The sequence below is a fragment of the Oncorhynchus masou genome, chromosome 18 (assembly GCF_036934945.1).
Source record: "Oncorhynchus masou masou isolate Uvic2021 chromosome 18, UVic_Omas_1.1, whole genome shotgun sequence".
In the NCBI taxonomy this organism is placed as follows: domain Eukaryota; kingdom Metazoa; phylum Chordata; class Actinopteri; order Salmoniformes; family Salmonidae; genus Oncorhynchus; species Oncorhynchus masou.
In genome coordinates this window covers 51725840-51749130 of record NC_088229.1, presented here as the reverse complement: position 1 = coordinate 51749130, position 23291 = coordinate 51725840, and the positions used below count along the sequence as shown (strand labels likewise).

The following is a 23291-nucleotide window of genomic DNA, read 5'->3' as shown; positions in this document are numbered from 1 at the left end:
TTGCCGATCTGGCCATACTCGTATTTGTAATCGTATCGTATACTCGTAATAGGAAAAATGTAAGTGCTTCAAAATTATTCTTGGCAATAGCCTAGACCTACCTAATAATCTCCTTGCATGTTTATAGACCACAAAAAGCTCCAGGAACAGCGGAGGTGTGTGTGTTCTCAGAACATGCAGCAAACATGTTTGCGGTCACTCAGAATGCACATCATGGTTTCATATTTTTTTCCTACATCCTCGCCCACTGATTCTTTATCATATAAACAGCTGGCAGCAGCAATCTAAATGACCGGAGCAAAACGTGCGAGGAGAACTGACTGAATGAGGAGCTGAAGAGCATTACAGCTGCGCTCTAGCCAATCGTAGCAGCATCAACATACAGCCCACCCATATCTTTTTTAGACAGCTGAACTATCCTATTGAGTCCTTAAGAGCATGCAGAATCTCTGACTTGAGAAAGATGCGTGCTGGCAGCTGAAAATGACTTACTCCGATCACAAAAATACTTGTATCACAATTGTATATATGTTACGATACTTGTTTTATCCGAGTACTCGGCACACCCATCCTATTTTTTATATTTCCCAAAGCTCTCCATCAGAGTGGTTACTGCTAACCCCACTCACCCATGGCTTTGGTCTCCTCTCCCTTGGCGTTGAGGATGGAGAACTTGAACTTGGCACGCACCTCAGCCTTGGGACAGCTAACCAGGAGCAAGTAGAGGGACAGGTAGTCTTTGCTTTCCTCATCTAGCCCTTTAGGGTTCACCCGCAGACACCTGTTAGAATTATGAGCGAGTAAACAGTCAATATTCAACAGTTAAAACACAGCACTCTCATCAAAGTGGTTAGCTACCATTGACACAAGAGTTGGGCTGCTCGCAGCAAAATGTGCACTGGTGCCATTGCCAACTCTCCAACCAACAACATCTGGTGATAATGCCTTAGTCATTGTGTAGAATTTTGATGGTCTTTCATAACAAATACAACATCTTGAAACATTTAAAGAAAAGTCTTATCCACCACGCACCATTTGAGCTTGTCATTGGCTCCTGAGGAGAAGGTGGAGCTCTTAATGACCTCGCCCATCTCCTCGCGACAGAAGCTGAAGTTGTTGATGGTCCACATGTAGGAGAATTTTACCACTTTGATCTGTAGGGGGAAAGCCACCAGAGATGGGAGGCAATATAATGAAGAGATGCGTGCTTTGACCTGAGAAAATAATTATTCTAATCCCCAACCCCACACTTAAACTCATCCCTTACCTGAGTGTAGCACCAGCTCTCCGCCACAGGCCCGCTGGACATTTCCGCAGGGGGAGGGGGACTCGGGACTCTTGACATCGCCAGGGTGGCAGCAGGTCGTGGCGGAGTGTGGGAGAATCTGTTCTTTCAGAGGTCCAGAATCACTCCAGAGTCCAAGATGTCTACGAACCTCAGGCGGTAACAATTTGTGCCCTGAAAAGACAGGGGACAGGTCTGAGCAGGACTTTCAAACTAACGTGTTCCAACTCCTGACACAGCCTTATGTTTCTTTTTTAATTCCTGAATTATATAGACCACTTTCCCCAACTAAAAATAAAATAAAAAATGCTAGCCTAGGCTAGCACACACACGTAAATCAGCAGTCTGAAAAATATGCAATTGTTTGGCCTTACCAGAAGCCTAACCACCATGCAACATCCTCCATAAAATGACCAACAAGGATAGAAGACAAGAGTTTGGTAAACACTGGTCTAGACTCATGTAAACTCAATATAATTTCAATCAATTCTCCCTAACTCTGTATGAGGCTGTGCTGCACGCCTAGAGATTGCCAGTGAGGGCCATGGTTCAGGCTGGATAAATTGTCCACGACCCTTTGGGGACAGCGGACGACTGATGCCCATGGCGGGGCCACTCCAGGATCAATAACCTTCACAATGGCAATTAAGTCTCAAAATGAACTGTAAATTAACAAGGGAGAGAGCTACTCGTGTGTGAAATTCGCTGCCGACAGATTGTACACCTCCCAAGCGCTAGCAAGCCACACAAACAGTTTGTTGGCCTACTGCTCATTGGATGAGAAATTATGGACAATTCGCCTAACTAACAAATTGACTGTGTTTTCTAAGCACTCTGACAGTATACACTACATGACCAAAAGTATGTGGACACCTACTTGTCGAACATCTCATTCCAAAATCATGGGCATTAATATGGAGTTGGTCCCCCATTTACTGCAATAACAGCATTCACTCTTTTGGGAAGGCTTTACATTAGATGTTGGAACCTTGCTGCGGGGACTTGCTTCCATTCAGCCACAAGAGCATTACATGCTGACCACACAGGCAGCGTCGCATGCGCGAGCGCTGAAAAAATATATGTACACATACATGTTATTCAATCATTGCACCCACACTGCTCACAAGCGCCTGCGTTGCCAGGTGCTAAAGTGGATTCTATTTGTGGACGAGCTGCAAGTCCTGCCTCTCCAATCTCCTCATTGGCTTTTAGAAGCATATATCCATGTTGGTTATACCTACATGGGTGATTGAATGATGAACTGAGGTCGTTTATGGTAATACACCTTATGAAAGTTAGTTGCCAATCGCCATATAAAGTCCAAAGAAGAAAAAGCCTGGAAGGAGGAGAGATGACTAGAAACGTGGATTAATTGTCCGAGTAAAGGATCTTGTGCATTTCAGGTAAAGTAAGTCAATGTGTATATTCCAGGATTCAAAGCTGATGTCAAATGCATGTCATTGTCCGCTAAAGTGACTCATCAGCAGGGCTCTACACTGACCTTTTTTTGTGTCGGAAAGAAAGGCTGAACAGTGTTGGTTGTAGCCAAATTGTCACTCAAATAATGGCTGACCAATGGAGAAGCATCATCCACACCTCCCACTAAAGCCCACCCACTGCTGTGAGGTCAAAAGTACACACGAAGAACGAAAATGTTTAAAAAGCACTGTGAGCAAAGGGGGCAGTCTTGCCAAAATGGAGTGTGGTTGATAGCGAAATTAAATTGGAGTTTTGTTTTCATATACATTTTTTGTTTGAAATATTTTTACTGCTCTATTACAAAATATTTGATTGCAACAATTTTATTTTACTTTGAAGCCTCGTTTTTTGCTTTCGGAACAATTATTTTTGATTGAAAAGAAAAGTTTTGCTCTTGACAAAAAGACACAAATGTACCTCCATAGAGGTAGTCCTAGAGAGACAATCAGCAAACTCACAAGCAGACCCCCGTAAAAGCACCCGTCAATCAAAGCCATCCGCATACAGTCCCTTCAGAAAGTATTCAGATCCCTTGACATTTTCCAGGTAGGTTACAGTCTTATTCTAAAATGTATTACATTGTTTTTTTACTCTCATCAATCTACACACAATACCCCATAATGACAAAGCAAACAGGCTTTTAGAGAGATTTACCTAAACATTCAGACCCTTTACTATGAGACTCAAAATTGAGCTCAGGTGCATCCTGTTTCCATTGATTATCCTTGAGATGTCTCCAAAACTTGGAGTCCACCTGTGGTAGATTCAATTGATTGGACATGATTTGGAAAGGCACACACCTGTAACACTTTATAGTAAAACATTTAGAAAAACCCTTGAATGAGTAGGTGTGTCCAAACTTTTGACTGGTACTGTGTGTATATAAAGGCACTCTTTGCCTTGATGACAGCTTTGCACAGTCTTGGCATTCTCTCAACCAGTTTCGAGGTAGCCACCTGGAATGCATTTCGATTAACAGGTCTGCCTTGTTAAAAGTTAATTTCTTAAGTTAATGCGTTTGAGCTAATCGGTTGTGTAGTGACAAGGTAGGGATGGTATACAGAAGATAGCCCTATTTGGGCTATATTATGTCAAGAACAGCTCAAATAAGAAAAGAGAAACAACAGTCTATCATTACTTGAAGACATGAAGGTCAGTCAATACTAGAGGTCGACCGATTAAATCGGAATGGCCGATTAATTAGGGCCAATTTCAAGTTTTCATAACAATCGGAAATCTGTATTTTTGGGCGCCGATTTGCTGTTTTTTTTTTACATCTTTATTTAACTAGGCAAGTCAGTTAAGAACACATGTGGTGGGTTAACTGCCTCTGAGGCAGAAAGACAGAAAGACAGATTTTCACCTTGTCAGCTCAGGGGATACAATCTTGCAACCTTACAGTTAACTAGTCCAACGCAATAACGACCTGCCTCTCTCTCGTTGCACTCCACAAGGAGACTGCATGTTACGCGAATGCAGTAAGCAGGGGTAAGTTGCTAGCAAGCATCAAACTAAATCTTATAAAAAACAATCAATCAATCATAATCACTAGTTAACTACACATTGTTGATGATATTACTAGATATTATCTAGCGTGTCCTGTGTTGCATATAATCTGACTGAGTGTACAAGTATCTAAGTATCTGACTGAGCGGTGGTAGGCAGAAGCAAGCGCGTAAACATTCATTCAAACAGCACTTGTGTGCGTTTTGCCAGCAGCTCTTCGTTGTGCGTCAAGCATTGCGCTGTTTATGACTTCAAACCTATCAACTCCAGAGATGAGGCTGGTGTGACCGAAGTTAAATGGCTGGCTAGTTAGCACACGCTAATAGCGTTTCAAACTTCACTCACTCTGAGCCTTGGGGTGGTTGTTTCCCTCGCTTTGCATGGGTAACTCTGCTTCGATGTGGTGGCTGTTGTCGTTGTGTTGCTGGTTCGAGCCCAGGGAAGAGCGAGGAGAGGGACGGAGGCTATGCTGTTACACTGGCAATACTATAGTGCCTTAAAGAACATCCATAGTCAAAGGTTAATGAAATACAAATGGTATAGAGGGAAATAGTCCTATAATTCCTATCATAACTACAACCTAAAACTTCTTACCTGGGAATATTGAAGACTCATGTTAAAAGGAACCACCAGCTTTCATATGTTTTCATGTTCTGAGCAAGGAACTGAAACGTTAGCTTTCTTACATAGCACATATTGCACTTTTACTTTCTTCTCCACACTTTGTTTTTGCATTATTTAAACCAAATTGAACATGTTTCATTATTTACTTGAGGCTAAATTGATTTTATTGATGTATTATATTAAGTTAAAATAAGTGTTCATTCAGTATTGTTGTAGTTGTCATTATTACAAATAAATGTTAAACTAAAAAACATCTGATTAAATCGGTATCGGCTTTTTTGGTCCTCCAATAATCGGCATTGAACAATCATAATTGGTCGACCTCTAGTTTACATAAACTCAATTTGTATTTGGTAGTATTGCCTTTAAATTGATTAACTTAGGTCAAACATTTCAGGTAGCCTTCCACAAGCTTCCCACAGTAAGTTGGGTGAATTTTGGCCCATTCCCCCTGATAGAGCTGGTGTAACTGAGTCAGGTTTATTGTAGGCCTCCTTGCTAGCACATGCTTTTTCAGTTCTGCCCACAAATTTTCTACAGGATTTAGACCAGGGCTTTGTGATGTCCACTCCAATAGCTTGACTTTGTTGTCCTGAAGCCATTTTGCCACAACTTTGGAAGTATACTTGGGGTCATTGTCCATTTGGAAGACCCATTTGCGACCAAGCTTTAACTTCCTGACTGATGTCTTGAGATGTTGCTTCAATATATCCACATAATTTTCCTTCCTCATGATGCCATCTATTTTGTGAAGTGCACCAGTCCCTCCTGCAGCAAAGCACTCCCACAACATTATGCTGCCAGCCCCGAATTTTACAGTTGGGATGGTGTTCTTCGGCTTGCAAGCCTCCCCCTTTTTCCTTCAAACATAACAATGGTCATTATGGCCAAACATTTCTATTCTATCTGTTTCATCAGACCAGAGGACATTTCTACAAAAAGTACAATTTTTGTCCCCATGAGCGGTCTTTCAGGTTATGTCAATATAGGACTAATTTTACTGTGGATATAGATACTTTTGTACCAGTTTCCTCCAGCATCTTGACAAGGTCCTTTGCTGTTGTTCTGGAATTGATTTGCCCTTTTCACACCCAAGTACGTTCATCTGTAGGAGACAGAACATGTCTCCTTCCTGAGCGGTATGACGGCTGCGTGGTCCCATGGTGTTTATACTTGCGCACTATTGTTTGTACAGATGAACGTGGTACCTTCAGGCGTTTGGAAATGGCTCCCAAGGATGAACCAGACTTCAATTTATTTTCTTAGATCTTGGCTGATTTATTTTGATATTCTCATGATTTCAAGCAAAGAGGTACTGAGTTTGAAGGTAGGCCTTGAAATAAATCCACAGGTACACCTCCAATTGACTCAAATTATGTCAATTAGCCTATCAGAAGCTTCTAAAGCCATGACATTATTTTCTGGAATTTTCCAAGCTGTTTAAAGGCAGTCAACTTAGTGTATTTAAACGCCTGACCCACTGGAATTGTGATACAGTGAATTATATGTGAAATAATGTCTGAAAACAATTGTTGGAAAAATTACTTGAGTCATGCACAAAGTAGATGTCCTAACCAACTTGTCAAAACTATAGTTTGTTAACAAGAAATGTGCGGAGTGTTTGAAAAATGAGTTTTAATGATCCCAACCTAAGTGTATGCAAACTTCCGACTTAAACTGTATGTATGTATATATTTACACCAAAAATATGGGGGATTGGAAAATAATGAAAAACGCAATTATGTAATTCTGAGCCTTCAACAGAGCAGTACAGACTTTTGTTGCACTTAATTAACCTGTAGTCTATTTGACCGAAGCCACTCGTTATATTGTATATATCAAGTATGCCATGTTAATATTATTTCACACCTTGATAGCTCTTCTGGGTCTATAAAAAATAAATCTGAGCTGAATGTGAAGTCACAGGAAGCATAAGGTGCATTCGTTCACATGCGCAGAATATTGTATAAAATGGTTGAAGGCTGACATTTGGTCGTTTCAATTTTTAAAAAACACTTCGTAACATGACTAGCTAGGCTTAGCTATATCGAGGCCTATATCTAGTTTCTACAATGTTGACAGAATAAATACAAGAAAGTGTACAGACTGTGATGATTAGACTTGGGCAGTATCCAGATTGTCATATCGACCATGTGCCATTCTGGGATATTCGGTAATACCGGCCCTGAACACAAGGGGCAACATTTTCAAACCTCACTTTACCTCTGTAATCCAAAAGGTTCGCAATGCTAACAAGTACATGTAAAATCCGACAGAGAATGCAAACTAAATGCTAATGAGCATACCGAACATTTTAAGTCTCTGACCTAAACTATTTGCAGGACCGACGTCGCAGCTCCTAAAGTTATACAAGTAACATACAAAACAATGCTCTCACAGTTTGCTGCACGCACAAAACAAATATTAGACAGCAAGGCTCTTGATTAAGGAGGGGTTTCTTTGCTGTCACCAAGCGAAACTTTATTTTGGAAGAAACTAACCACTCAGCTCGATAGCTAACGTGCTACTAATTAGCAAACCAAATTCACAACTGCAGAGGATTTTTGTACATTTCAGACAGTTAACTTAATATTAGAAGATATCTAGCTGGTAAACATTTGTGAATTTCATACTGCAACTAGATCACCTGTCGAGTGCTGCACAACAGTGGGTGAGTGACTCACAAGGCTCTGGTCCCTCGTCATTGTGTGCTTGTAAACAAACACCACGTGACTGGGGACTAGCATTAAGCTTCATAATGAAAAACTAACAGGTGAAATGAAGGTGGCGATTTTGTTTATCTCCTAACGTATTGCACAAGTTAACTGCAGGAATTTCCTTATAGGGATACCATGGGATTTTGGCAACGAGGCTCTTCACTTCCCCAGAGACAGATGAACTCGTGCATACTATTTTTATTTCTGTGTCCAGTATGAAGGAAGTTGGAAGTAGTTTCACAAGCCCATCGATGGTGCGCTTAACGGCTACTGGATGTTTTCACATTTCTAGGCGCCAGCTTGGACACCTAGTCCACTGTGCACAATTGTGTAGGCGATTGCGCAACACCCAACGGTATTTTCCTTTCCATTATTCAGGACATTTAGAATGACAACAAATTAGTTGCCTTGTGGGCTTATAAACAAAATGATCTGGTAATCAGGTAATGAAGTGTCATGACAAAGAAATATTAAATTATAGTCCTAGATCTATTGTTGTTAGACCCAATATGTCTCTTCTCACTGATGTCAATGAATTAAATGGTGGGTGATCAAATTGTGCATGTGACTTGAATGAATTATGTGAATAGCCTAATGATCATGGTGAAAGCCTATTAACAGATTGACTGTTGCCCCCTTAAATCATAGGATATTGTTGGCCCTGTCCGGGGGTGTCCTCGGATGGGGCCACAGTGTCTCCTGACCCCTCCTGTCTCAGCCTCCAGTATTTATGCTGCAGTAGTTTGTGTGTCAGGGGGCTAGGGTCAGTTTGTTATATCTGGAGTACTTCTCCTGTCCTATTCGGTGTCCTGTGTGAATCTAAGTGTGCGTTCTCTAATTCTCTCCTTCTCTCTTTCTTTCTCTCTCTCGGAGGACCTGAGCCCTAGGACCATGCCCCAGGACTACCTGACATGATGACTCCTTGCTGTCCCCAGTCCACCTGGCCATGCTGCTGCTCCAGTTTCAACTGTTCTGCCTTATAATAATAATAATAATAATAATAATTATTATTATTATTATTCGACCATGCTGGTCATTTATGAACATTTGAACATCTTGGCCATGTTCTGTTATTATCTCCACCCGGCACAGCCAGAAGAGGACTGGCCACCCCACATAGCCTGGTTCCTCTCTAGGTTTCTTCCTAGGTTTTGGCCTTTCTAGGGAGTTTTTCCTAGCCACCGTGCTTCTACACCTGCATTGCTTGCCGTTTGGGGTTTTAGGCTGGGTTTCTGTACAGCACTTTGAGATATCAGCTGATGTACGAAGGGCTATATAAATAAATTTGATTTGATTGTTATATTGTGTCTCTAAAAATCACAATGTTACAATTTCTATAGTCATGTGAGTCTTTTTTAAATTGAAACATCCAAAATGTCAGGGGGCGGGGGGGTAGTACCTTCCAAAGCTTTGCTCGACAAAAACACACATAAGCCTATTTGACAGATCCCATAAAACCATACAAAATTAGAGGTTAGAGCAGTACTGCCGGAACAGTTTCCATTAGGAAAATGTGGTGCCTGTAGCATTTTAATTTACCCGACATTCAAGACATTTACTGGACCCATAGGCATTGGGTGCGGAACCTGATTAGGGCATCCACCCACGATACTCAGAAAGACAGAAATCACATTTAGATTATGGTAATTCATCTCAATAGAACATGCAACTCAAGGGTGTTAAGGCGTGCGCCCTTCTTACCAAATTGTGATGGACAATTATTGGATTTTCAAATTGTGCACGTTCACTTTTCCCTCATCCAACAAGACAAGTAACCAACAGCAAAATAACTAGCCGATGTCAATCTACTATCCGCCATAGTGGAAAAAAAGTGTACTTATTCTATTGGTCAGCTTGTCGTTCTGTGCGAATAATAAAATAATCAATTCCAAAGCAGACTCTGGGACAGTTGTGGGACGATGGATCCCAAATCCATAGGCTACATAAAAAACAACATTAAAGCCTCCCGAGTGGCCCAGTGGTCTAACTAAGGCACTGCATCGCAGCGCTAGCTGTGCCATTAGAGATCCTGGTTCGAGTCCAGGTTCTGTTGCAGCCGGCCGCGACCGGGAGACCCATGGGGCAGCACACAATTGGCCCAGCATCGTCCGGGTTTTGGGACGGTTTGGCCGGCAGGGACGTTCTTGTACTGGCGACTCCTGTGGTGGACAACGCAAGCTGACACAGCCACCAGGTGAGCATTGTGTCAAGAAGCAGTGCAGCTTGGCTGTGCTTCAGAGGACGCAAGGCTCTCGACCTTCACCTCTCCCGAGTCCGTACGGGAGTTGCAGCGAAGGGACAAGACTAACTACCAATTGGATACCATGAAATTGGGGAGAAAAAGGGCAATTTATTTTTAAATAAAAATACAATAAATAAAAAATACATTAAAAGCAGTGAGGCTCATGCAATAGATCAGAACGTTTAGCTTAAAATGTTGATAAACTATTATTTCTTCACATGCAAATGTTAGTTCCATAATGCAATTAGCACCGCACCTGAGAGCGGTTTCATGAGACAAAGATTAAAATATCTGTTCAAAATTTTAAGAGGGGAGAGCTAAAGATGCAACAACCAGCATGGGTTGCTAATATCACTAGGATTATGCCTTTGGCTACTAGACAATGAAAGAAAGTTGATTTTGAAAACCAATAGAACATGAGAGAAATAGGCTACTGGTTTTAATGGCATCTGGTAGTCTTAATAAAATAATTGCCTGCAGGTTTGGTTGGATTTTGCCAAGGCTACTTTGAAGCAAGGTAAGACATGCCTCAATGTAGTAACACATTCAGGTTTCAAATCATTAAGTATATGTTTTCAAAATCCAACTCCAACTAACTGCAAAGGAGTGTGTGTCACGCTGAAGTCTGTTTAGTTGCATATACACATGAATGACGAATGGAAACAGAAATGCTTCAGAAAAGCAATAGTCAATTGATTGAGCAATTAAATCAGGAATAAAATGCCATTTCAAAAACCAATTTCCTGTACAGATTAAAGAGTAGAAGAATACAGGCATTTTTGGTGGCAAAGTCCAGCAAAAAAATCTAACTTGTCTAACTGTTAGCGAACACAAGGTCTGTCAGTGTTCACGCTGCATTCATTTAGCGCTGGCGATACGCCACGGCAAAATTATTGCCGCCACCAGTGGAGACCCATAATTGAGGGCAGGTGGGTCAGAAGCCCACCAGTTGAGCCCCACCTGTTTCTTCCCAAAAATAAGATTTGTTTTTGGCATTAAATACATGCTCAGCTCTTCTGTGGGGGTGGGGCAGCCAGCAGAAAATACGGAACGTATGGGTTAGGAATGTTCTTTAGTTGCGCCGTGATTGGATTAGTATTCTGTCACTCATGGGGACACTACATCGACCTGAATGCCAAGCTTCATGACTGGAGGATGGTGATGGCAGCATCATGCTGTGGGGATGTTTTCAGTGGTAGGGACTGAGAGACTAGTCAGGATCGGGGGAAAGCTGAACGGAGCAAAGTAGATCCTTGATGAAAACCCGCACCAGAGTGCTCAGGACCTCAGACTGGGGTGAAGGTTCACCTTCCAACAGGACAACGACCTTAAGCGCACACATCTTTGAGTGGCCAAGCCAGAGCCCAGACTTGAACCCAACCAAACATCTCTGGAGAGACCTGAAAATAGCTGTGCAGCGATGCTCCCCATCCAACCTGACAGAGCTTGAGAGGATCTGCAGAGAAGAATGGGCAGAACTCCCCAAATACAGATGTGGCAAGCTTGTAGTGTCATACCCAAGAACACTCGAGGCTGTAATCGCTGCTAAAGGTGCTTCAACAAAGTACTGAGTAAAAGGTCTGAATACTTATGTAAATGTGTAGATTGATTAGAGAAAAAACTATTTAAATCAATTTTAGAATAAGACTGCAACGTAACAAAATGTGGAAAAAGTGAAGGTGTCTGAATACTTTCCGAATGCACTGTTACTGTAGCTAAGAAAGTAATACTAAGTGTATGTTGTGTAGTAAGCTGTTAGTAGCCCATGTGCCTCACCCTAATAATTTGGTCCCTCAAAACTTAGCCTACTGTTCTGGCTTGATGGTGCACGTGTAGCCTATAGCCTGTGTTAGAGAAATGTAATCATCATTGTAAGAGCTTTCATTGTCTGCTTATATGCCCCCTTTATTTACATACACACTACCAAGTAGGCGCTATTTTTCAGATGTTGCCCTACCGGAGTTACACAGTATTGTTGAAAAGCACATCAATAAGCTACTCGCTATGGGCTTCACGACTGACATTTGGACCAGCGATGTCAGCCCCATGAGCATGCTGAGTTTGACAGTACAGTGGGTCGACAAGGATTTGGTACTGAGGAAAGACATATTGCATGCTCTAGAATCGTCTGGTTCTCATACAGCTGCTGCCATTTCAATGGCATTTGAGAACATGATTGAAACATGAACACTCTCCTAGCTCCATTCGAACAACTGATTCGAGAAATAAGCTCAACTGCGTCAGCAGCAGATGCGATACCCTCAATCATGACACTGCTCAACAAAACTGCCGACATACCGTGGGGTTAAAACTTGCAAAAGTACTCTACTAGATGCTGTGAACAAGCGATTGGGTGGCATTCTCTCTGAGCCTTTTTACTGTGTCGCCACCATACTCGATGCTAGGTACAAGGTCTGCTACTTCGATGCAGACAAGAAACAGAGTTTACGTGAAATGTTAGACACAGCTGGACAAGATGGAAATGGACACAGTAACAGTGCACACCGAGGAAGAGGACTCACGACAGAAGAGGCCACGGACAGACAGAACTGAAACTGAACAAATGAACAACGAAACAGCACAGCAAGTAAGTGAAATAAATAGGTTATGATTATGTTTTACTGGTAATGGCGACATGTAAATGCGAACAAAATAACATTTTGGTCAGTGTATGTTGGTTAACTATTTAACTGTACTAGAATACTTAAAAGGCAGCTAAAATGTTTAATATCAGAATCGCCCAAAAATGTCATATCGGTGCATCCCTAATTCTGAGACTTAGTGTACAGGGAGAATACTATAAGAATGGCCTATGTCCTGAATTGTGTCGCTGCTCCTCATTGTTTTATTGAAATTATAGATTGCCTCTTATCCGCTCGTAGTAGTCTTACGCCATAGTTTGTACATCTCAATTGTCAGTAGAATCCACATTTGTTGAAGCAAATCAGGCATATTAGCTATGGTTTTTAAAGTAAGTAAATGATGCTGAATTAACTGTTTCGCTGCCAGACAAGGCTCTGCTGATAGCCAGGTGTAGCTAAGGATTCACTCCATGGTGCTGAAAAGAAAGCTCTGCTGTTGGGACAGCTAGAGTTGAAGTCAGAAGTTTACATTAGGTTGGAGTCATTAAAACTTGTTTTTCAACCACTCCATACATTTCTTGTTAACAAACTATAGTTTTGGCAAGTTGGTTAGGACATCTACTTTCTGCATGACAAGTCACTTTCCCAACAATTTTTAACAGGTAGATTATTTCACATATAATTCACTGTATCACAATTCCAATGGGTCAGACATTTACATACACTAAATTGACTGTGCCTTTAAACAGCTTGGAAAATTCCAGAAAATGATGTCATGGCTTTAGAAGCTTCCGATAGGCTAATTGACCTCATTTGAGTCGATTGGAGGTGTACCTGTGGATGTATTTCAAGGCCTACCTTCAAACTCAGTGCCTCTTTTCTCATCATGGGAAAATCAAAAAGAAATCAGCGAAGACATCAGGAAAAAAATTTTGTAGACCTCAACAAGTCTGGTTCACCCTTGGGAGCAATTTCCAAATGCCTGAAGGTACCACGTTCATCTGTACAAACAATAGTACGCAAGTATAAACACCATGGGACCACGCAGCCGTCATACCGCTCAGGAGACGCGTTCTGTCTCCTAGGGATGAACGTACTATGGTGCGAAAAGTGCAAATCAATTTCAGAAGAACAGCAAAGGACCTTGTCAAGATGCTGGAGGAAACAGGTACAAAAGTAAATATATCCACAGTAAAACAAGTCCTATATCGACATAACCTGAAAGGCCGCTCAGCAAGGAAGAAGCCACTATACCTCAACAGTCAGGCCTACATTATATTCACTAGGCAAGTTTTTGGGAACATAAAATGTATCAATATAATGCTACTTAGTGAAAAGAACATGTGGGATCTAGCTAATGATTAGCTCAACAGGCTAAATGCAGATATGCTGAAGCATGGGGATGCCCATTTATAGCCACTATGGTGCTATCAGTTGGGTTACAGGTGATAAAGTGTAATGCTAATAACATAGCTGATAATATGGCCCATGCATAGTAAAACTGGGCCACATGGACAAAAATCCATGTCGAGATAAATTGCCTGAATTGATGTGACAACGATACGTTTATAACATTAATTAACATGCAACAATTATGAAGATTTTACTGAGTTACAGTTCATAAGGAAATCAGTGAATTGAAATAACTTTATGGCCCTAATCTATGAATTTGACATGACTGGTAATACAGATATGCATCGGTTGGTCAGACACCTTCAAAATAAAAAATAAAAAAATAAAAAAGGTAGGGACGTGGATAAAAAAAACAATCAGTATCTGGTGTGACCACCATTTGCCTCATGCAGCGCGACACATCTCCTTCGCATAGAGTTGATCAGGTGATTGTGGCCTACGGAATGGTTTGCCACTCCTCTTCAATGGCTGTGTGAAGTTGCTGGATATTTGCAGGAACTGGAACACTGCCGTACACATCAATCCAGAGTATCCCAAACATGCTCACTGGGTGACAGACCATGGAAGAATTGGGACATTTTCAGCTTCCAGGGGATGTGTACAGATCCTTGCGACATGGGGCCGTGCATTATCATGCTGAAACATGAGATGATGACGGCAGATGAATTGCACGACAATGGGCCTCAGGATCTCATCAAGGTTCAAATTGCCGTCGCTAAAATTCAATTGTGTTCGTTGTCCATAGCTTATGTCTGCCCATACCATAACCCCTCCATGGGGCACTCTGTTCACAACATTGACATCATGCAAACCGCTCACCCCCACAACGCCATACAATGTCTCCCGTCTGCCCGGTACAGTTGAAACCGGGATTTGTCCGTGAAGAGCATACTTTTATCCAGCGTGCCAGCGGTCATCGAAGGTGAGCATTTGCCTACTGAAGTTGGTTACGACATTCATGCAGTCACCATGTCAATTGCACACTCCCTCAACACTGGATACATCTGTGGCATTGTCCCCAGAACCAAGCTTCTCAATCCTGAGCGTCTCAGAGGAAACACTGTTCTATCGCCAATGTATCAGTCATTAAAGACTGCACTAAGTGCACTAAGTCACAGACAAAACCTTAAAACAATAATTGGGAAATGCCACACCAGGAAAGCCAGGAAATAGTTTTGGTATCTCAGATTGTTCTAGATATTTTCACATATAAACTTAATAGGGAGGTAGGATGTTTGATATGCTTTTTATATTTAACACTAACCATTTTTTATTAGACCCTTTCTAAACCTATACATGCCTCCTACATTAAACGTACATGATAGAGACATCTTGGTGTCATTATACGTCTAATAGTGTGCTCTAAAATATGTTTAGATTATTGAATACATTAAAGTAAAATGTATTTCGTAGTCAAAATATTAATATGAATCTCAAAAGAACCCTTTGAGTTAAATGTGTTTAAATATATTGTTTTAAAACATACTCTACAAGTAGGCTACATAAACCTTCCAAGGTGGGTGCTGTGATACTTTTGAAGTGAAGATCAGTTTTATGAGCACCACCAACACAGTGAATGGGAGAATGTACTTAAAGGAAACTTCCTCTGCTGGTGATTTGCTGAACGTGATTGATTAATGACCTATAATGTCAATTTCTATAATGGGTCAAATCTTCAAAAGTAGCAGAGCACCCACTCTGGAAATTTGACGTGTTTCAAGTAGAGGTCGACCGATTGTGATTTTTTTCAATGCTGATACCGATTATTGGAGGACCATATATATATATATATATATATACATTTTACCTTTATTTAACTAGGCAAGTCAGTTAAGAAAAAAATTATTATTTTCAATGACAGCCTAGGAACAGTGGGTTAACTGCCTGTTCAGGGGCAGAACGACAGATTTGTACCTTGTCAGCTGGGGGGTTTGAACTTGCAACCTTCCAGTTACTAGTCCAACGCTCTAACCACTAGGCTACCCTGCCGCCCCATATAACAATTACAATACTGAAAAAAAAAAGATTTAATTTTAACTTAACTTAATACATATATAAAATCAATGTAGTCTCAAATAAATAATGAAACATGTTCAATTTGGTTTGAATAATGAGAAAACAGTGTTGGAGAATTAAAAGTGCAATATGTGCCATGTAAAAAAGCTAACGTTTAAGTTCCTTGCTCAGAACATGAGAAAGCTGGTGGTTCCTGAGTCTTCAATATTCCCAGTTAAGAAGTTTTATGTTGTAGTTATTATAGGACCATTTCTCTCTTATACCATTTGCATTTCATATACCTTTGACTATTGGATGTACTTATAGGCACTATAGTATTACCAGCCTAATCTCAGGAGTTGATAGGCTTCAAGTCATAAACAGTGCTGTGCCTCAGGCGTTGCTAAGAGCTACTGTTTGAATGAATGCTTACGAGCCTGCTGCTGCCTTCTACCACTCAGTCAGACTGCTCTAACAAATCATATACTTAATTATAATAAAATAAACACAGAAATACCAGTCTTAGGTCATTAATACGGTCAAATCCGGAAACTATAATTTCGAAAACAAAACGTTTATTCTTTCAGTGAAATACGGAACCATTCCGTATTTTATCGTAAGGGTGGCAACCCTAAGTCTAAATATTACTGTTACATTGCACAACCTTCAATGTTATGTCATAATTATGTAAAATTCTGGCAAATTAATTACGGTCTTTGTTAGGAAGAAATGGTCACACAGTTTGCAACGAGCCAGGCGGCCCAAACTGCTGCATATACACTGACTGCTTGCACTGAACAAAAAAAAACAAAAAAAAAGTGACAATTTCCCTAGTTAATATTGCCTGCTAACATGAATTTCTTTTAACTAAATATATAATAAAACATATTTTTGTATTGATTAAGAAGGCATTGGTGTTTATGATTAGGTACATTACTGCAACGATTCTGCTTTGTTTGCAAATGGACTTTTGTTAAATCATTACCGGTTTGGCGAAGTAGGCTGTGATTCGATCATAAATTAACAGGCACCGCATTGATTATATGCAACACAGAACAAGCTAGTTAACCATGTGTAGTTCACTAGTGATTGTGAAGATTGATTGTTTTTATAAGATAAGTTTAATGCTAGCTAGCAACTTACCTTGGCTCATTGCAGCCACAAGGTTCTTTTGATGCTGCACACGCGTAACAGGTGGTCAGCCTGCCACGCAGTCTCCTCGTGGATTGCAATGTAATCGGCGTACAAAGGCCGATTACTGAGTGTTATGAAAACTTAAATTGTCCCTAATTAAAATTGGCCATGCCTCTAGTTTGAAAAGTATATTACTCCAAACAATATCTCTAAAAATAAGCTAAATCAAAAAGTATACTTGAGATATTCATTATGTTGAATAAATGAATGTGAACCTTTTTTTCAGAATCTAGACATACTCCCTATTTTAGAGCACACTATAAGGATTATAATGACACCAAAATGTAGTTTGTATCATGTGCTACTATCAGATCATAGGGTGTTACAAGAGGCAGGTTTAATAGGGGTATAAGATGGTCACTTTCCACGTGTGGAATTGCCCAATCGGTACAGGGACCAGAAATCGATAGCCCAGTCCACATTGGACCTCTATGGGAGACATTTTATATTCTGCCCTTTATCCTAGGACTCATCCTTTCCTAAAAATTACATCTCAGAAAACATTTGAACTGTTCATTTATTTTAAACTGCGATCATCTGGACTCTCATCCCTGACTTTGCGCAATTGTACTTCCTCACACAAATCCCATCACCTTTACCAAGCAAAGGAGGTTATGGGGAGGTGGAAGGGAGATTAATTCATACAGTGCATTCGGAAGGCATTCAGACCCCTTGACTTTTCCCACATTTTGTTACGGCCTGATTCTAAAATGTATTATATCGTTTTTCCCCCCCTCTTCAATCTACACACAATACCTCATAATGACAAAGCAAAGACAGATTTAGAAATTTTTGCAAAATTGGAAAACCTGTAAATATACATTTACATAAGTATTCAGACCAAATACGCAGTACTTTGTTGAATAGCCTTCGGCAGCGATTACAGCCTCGTGACTTCTTGGGTATGACGATAAAATCTTGCCACATCTGTATTTGGGGATTCCTCCCATTCTTCTCTGCAGATCCTCTCAAGCTCTGCCAGGTTGGATGGGGAGTGTCGCTACACAGCTATTTTCAGGTCTCTCCAGAGATGTTTGATTGGGTTCAAGTCCGGGCTCTGGCTGGTCCACTCAAGGACATTCAGACTGCTGCGTCTACCTAGTCTCCCAGTACCTGAAAAACATCCCACAGCATGACGCCGCTGCCACTACGCTTCACCATAGGGATGGTGCCAGGTTTCCTCCAGACCTGACGCTTGGCATTCAAGCCAAAGAGTTCACTCTTGGTTTCATCAGACCAAAGAATCTTGTTTATCATGGTCTGAGAGGTCAACGATTATGATTTTTCAACACCGATACTGATTATTGGAGGACCAAAACCTGATACCGATTAATCTGCCAATTTTTATTTATTTGTAATAATGACAATTAAAACAATACTAATGAACACTTATTTTAACTTAATATAATACATCAATAAAATCAATTTAACCTCAAATAAATAATGAAACATGTTCAATATGGTTTAAATAATGCAAAAACAAAGTGTTGGAGAAGAAAGTAAAAGTGCAATATGTGCTATGTAAGAAAGCTAACGTTTCAGTTCCACGTTATTAGCGCGCACTAACTAGCTAGCCATTTCACTTCGGTCACACCAGCCTCATCTCGGGAGTTGATAGGCTTGAAGTCATAAACAGCTCAATGCTTGACGCACAACAAAGAGCTGCTGGCAAAATGCATGAAAGTGCTGTTTGAATTAATGTTTACGCGCCTGCTTTGTCTACCACCGCTCAGTCAGATACTTAGATACTTGTATGCTCAGTCAGATTATATGCAAAGCAGGACACGCTAGATAATATCTAGTAATATCATCAACCATGTGTAGTTAACTAGTGATTATGATTGATTGTTTTTTATAAGATAAGTTTAATGCTAGCTTGCAACTTACCTTGGCTTACTGCATTCGCGTAACATGCAGTCTCCTTGTGGAGCGCAACGAGAGAGAGGCAGGTCGTTATTGCGCTGCACTAGTTAACTGTAAATTTGCAAGATTGGATCCCCCGAGCTGACAAGGTGAAAATCTGTCGTTCTGCCCCTGAACGAGGCAGTTAAACCACCGTTCCTAGGCCATCATTGAAAATAAAAATATGTTCTTAACTGACTTGCCTAGTTAAATAAAGGTATTAAAATATATTTTTTTTTTAATGGCAAATCGGCGCCCAAAAATACAGATTTCCGATTGTTATGAAAACTTGAAATCGGCCCTAATCGGTCGACCTCTAGTCAGAGTCCTTTAGGTGCCTTTTGTCAAATTCCAAGCGGGCTGTCATGTGCCTTTCACCGAGGAGTGGCTTCCGTCTGGCCACTCTACCATAAAGGCTGGATTGGTAGAGTGCTGCTCACCATCTCCACAGAGGTGGTCACTCTGTCAGAGTGACCATCGGGTTCTTGAACAACTCCCTGACCAAGGCACTTCTCCCCCTATTGCGCAGTTTGGCTAAGTGGCCAGCTCGAAGAAGAGTCTTAGTGGTTCCAAACTTCTTCCATTGAAGAATGATGGAGGCCACTGTGTTCTTAGGGACCTTCAATACTACAGAAATGTTTTGGTACCCTTCCCCGGATCTGTGCCTCGATATCCCGTCTCGGAGCTCTACAGACAATTCCTTCGAGCTCATGGCTTGGTTTTTGCTCTGACATGCACGGCCAACTGTGGGATCTTATACAGACAGGTGTGTGCCTTTCCAAATCATGTCCAATCAATTGAATTAACTACAGGTGGACTCCAATCAAGTTGTAGAAAGCTCAAGGATGATCAATGGAAACAAGATGCACCTGAGCTCAATTTTGAGTCCCATAGCAGGAGTCTGAATACTTATGTAAATAAGGTTAAAAAAAAAATACACACACATTTGCAAAAAAAAATGTAAAATCTGTTTTCACTTTGTCATTATGGGGTATTGTTTATAGATTGATGAGAAAATATTTAATCAATTTTAGAATAAGGCTGTAACGTAACAAAATGTAGAAAAAGTCAAGAGGTCTGAATACTTTCCGAATCCACTGTATCTAATGTCTCCAGTCACCTTCTATTTGATGCTATTACTACTAACAGTGCAGCTGCACCAAGAAGTTACACAGGTAAATCCATTTGAATTCAATCACTTTTTGACAGCATCCCTTTGGATTTAAAAAAACTTTCCATACATGGTTTCCCATGGAGGAACTAGTCAGAAAGTGATGTTTTGGACCCAAATACCAAAACATTCAGGAGATATAGGTTTCTTAGAAAAAAATTGACAATTTACATTTAAAGCCTATAAAAAAAGTATCTAAAAACGTGTAAACGCCAATTTAGCTGGAACACCATTGAAATTTAAATTGATGAAATTGTACTTCTAATTACTACCACAAATATGGCCGCTGGACCATACATCGTTGAATGTCAACTTAAATGGACATATCAATTTTATTATCTATATTTTTCAATGTTTGCAATAGTTTTCCTATGGAAGACAGTATGATTTAATACAGATATTCCCAATCAAGCCAACATCATCTGATGTGTGGATCTCCAACCATCTTTGTGGTACCATTTGAAAGTTGTTTAAATTGTATTCCCATTTTAGTAAATATATCAGCCAAAACATGACACCCACCCTGTATTGAAGAGCATGTATCTCAACCGATGGCAGGCACAACCCAAAACCCTCAGACAATGTAAAATAGGGTCCAAGCTACAACATATGCGAATATGAAGAAAAAATAGTTTTTGTGTAATATAATGTATGTTTTAAAATATTACCAATCACAACCATTCAAGACATGGATGTCTCATGGTAGTGGGGTATGCACAATACACTGAGTGTACAAAACATTAGGAGCAGCTTCCTAATATTGCGTTGCACCCCCTTTTGCCCAGAGAACCGCCTCAATTCAATGGGGCATGGACTCTACAAGGTGTCAAGTGTTCCACAGGGATGATGGCCCATGCTGACTCCAAATGTTTCGCACAGTTGTTTCAAGTTGGCTGGATGTTCTTTGGGTGGTGGGCCATTCTTGATAAACACAAGAAACTGTTAGCATGAAAAACCCAGCAGTGTTGCATGTTCCAGTACACCTGGCATCTACTACCATACCCCGTTCAAAGGCATGTACACCTTTTGTCTTGCCCATTCACCCTCTGAATGGCACACACACACAATCAAGGCTTGAAAATCCTTCTTCAACCCATCGCTTCTGATTGCTTTCAGCTCTCACCTGGTCAATCTGTCCTGGAAAGAGCAGGTGTCCCAAATGTTTTGTATACTCAGTGTGGCCACCATCATTATCTCTCTATCTAAATGTTTTGGCATTTGAGCTACCGGCTTAATTTGTCCCTTCATTTGGGGACTGTGGGCAGTTAACGTCATATTGAGCTGTATAAACTGTCTGGTCTAGGAAGTTAGAGAAGAAAATGTGTCATTGGGGAATATGGGTCCAAAAGACCAGTTAATTTCTAAATGTCATTATCAAGATGGAATGTTTCATGTCAATCTACTGCACTAACTAAGCCGCTACTATTGTTCTTGTGAGGTGCAATGCAGTACCTAACTGCACAATGGATGCAGGCTGGTACTACCTAATAGGTAGCTAGCTAAGTGCTAACCGTACTTTGGGTTGATTGATTTGCCAGACAGCCCCCGACTTGTGTTGACGACAAACATCTGCCATAAACTTTTCCTACAGTTGTCATTTCATGTTGGCTAATGCACATGCCATTCTGCCTGTTTGAAATTGGCAAGTTGAAGATGGTGATTTTAACACAATACAGACAGTATAGCTGAGAAGGGGATGTATTCAGGAAATGTAGCTAACGTTAGGTACATGGCCATCTAACGAACGACCTAACGTTAGGCTCATAGCTAGCTAACAATACTTGAACGCCAAACCAAAGCTTTGGATGGGTGGGTGGCTAGCTAGCTAACGTTACGGATGACTAACACAAACTTGAAGAGCAAGTTAGCTAATTGTGCTAGCCATATTTGTCGATACGTCAACAGTTAAAAATAAAGTACCTTGCTGGCGAACTACAACATGGCGAAATTAGTTTATGCATTTGAAACTCATGAGATGTTAACATGTATAGCTTGGCTAAGAAATAGCTGCGGTACATTTAATTAGCCCATTTTAAACCCCATACAGTTTGCTTGCCAGTAAGTTGGTGCTAGCTAACTAGCGGCGGTAGCTAACGTTAACTTCAAATTCCCATACTAACGTAGCTACTGATTGCAACTCATTGTTTATTTTGGGAAATGGCAACATTGTTTTTAATTTCATAACGACAAAGATATTAATTCATATTTCCATTAAATCTTTGTAACAATCCTGTCTTGTTAGCTACATTTTCGGTAAACTCACCTTTTAACTGGCTGTATTTGCGCAGATCTTATGTTATTAACGTTAGCTGCTGCAACATCGACAAGATTCCATCATTGGATTTCAGCCAAAGCTATTTGCATGCACAGCGCTATCTACTGTTTTGGAGTGGAAGTCCGAGGACTTTGCAACCAGGCCCTAATGTCCATGTTTAGGACCAAAAAAATAGTACAAGTTTACAGTGTTGATTGATTGAAACACCAAGTTGCACTTTGAATTTGCTGAAAATGAATCAACATTTCAGGTTTTGGTATACACTAACATGTGGGGGTCGGTGTTTAAACTTAATTGGACCAATTTATCTTAATTCAATCTGCAGATTTGGTGGGCTATTCCTTAACTTTAATTACAATGCCCCAAGATTAAAGCACTAAGAGAGGCTGATATGGGTGTATTTAATTTTCACATGGATTAGAATTAATAGCAGCATCTCCCCTCTGTGGACACTCAATTACTCAAATGTTAACGTTCAAGGTTAGCAACCAACTAAGCCTCAGGAGACTGAAAAGACTTGGCACGGGCCATATGATCCTCAAAATGTTATACAGCTGCACCATCAAGAGCATCTTGACTGGCCGCATCACTGCTTGGTGCAGACGGTCCAGTACATCACTATGGCCAAGCTCCCTTCCATCCAGGACCTCTATATTAGGCCGTGTCAAAAGAAGGCCCAAAAAATTGCCAATTACTTCAGGCACCCAAGCTGTAGACTGTTCACTCTCCTACCGTCCAGCAAGTGGTACCAGAGCATCGGCTCTCGGACCAACAGGCTGAGAGACAGCTTCTACTCCCAAGCCACAAGACTGCTAAATAGTTTTTTAAATATGAACACATACTTTCATAATCATCATATGCTGCTACTCTGTTATTTAATTTACTCTTATTATTATCTATCCTGAT

At 40.7% G+C, this 23291-nt stretch overlaps 1 protein-coding gene across 2 annotated transcripts in view; it reads right to left on the bottom strand.

The window, feature by feature from the left end:
- Nucleotides 1-22458, bottom strand: part of LOC135504779 (speckle-type POZ protein) — a 33719-nt gene extending 11261 nt beyond the window's left edge. Inside the window, exons 1-4 of one of the 2 annotated variants that reach the window (XM_064923636.1) lie at nt 22374-22458; nt 1268-1459; nt 1033-1154; nt 630-781 (exon numbers count right to left, since the gene is read on the bottom strand). In XM_064923636.1, coding sequence (XP_064779708.1) covers nt 630-781; nt 1033-1154; nt 1268-1345 — 352 coding nt within the window. In that variant the 5' untranslated portion in view covers nt 1346-1459; nt 22374-22458. Of the gene's footprint in view, nt 1-629; nt 782-1032; nt 1155-1267; nt 1460-4615; nt 4815-22373 lie in introns of those variants that run through there. The other variant, XM_064923637.1, reaches the window with a different exon arrangement.
- Nucleotides 22459-23291: the final 833 nt, after the last annotated feature.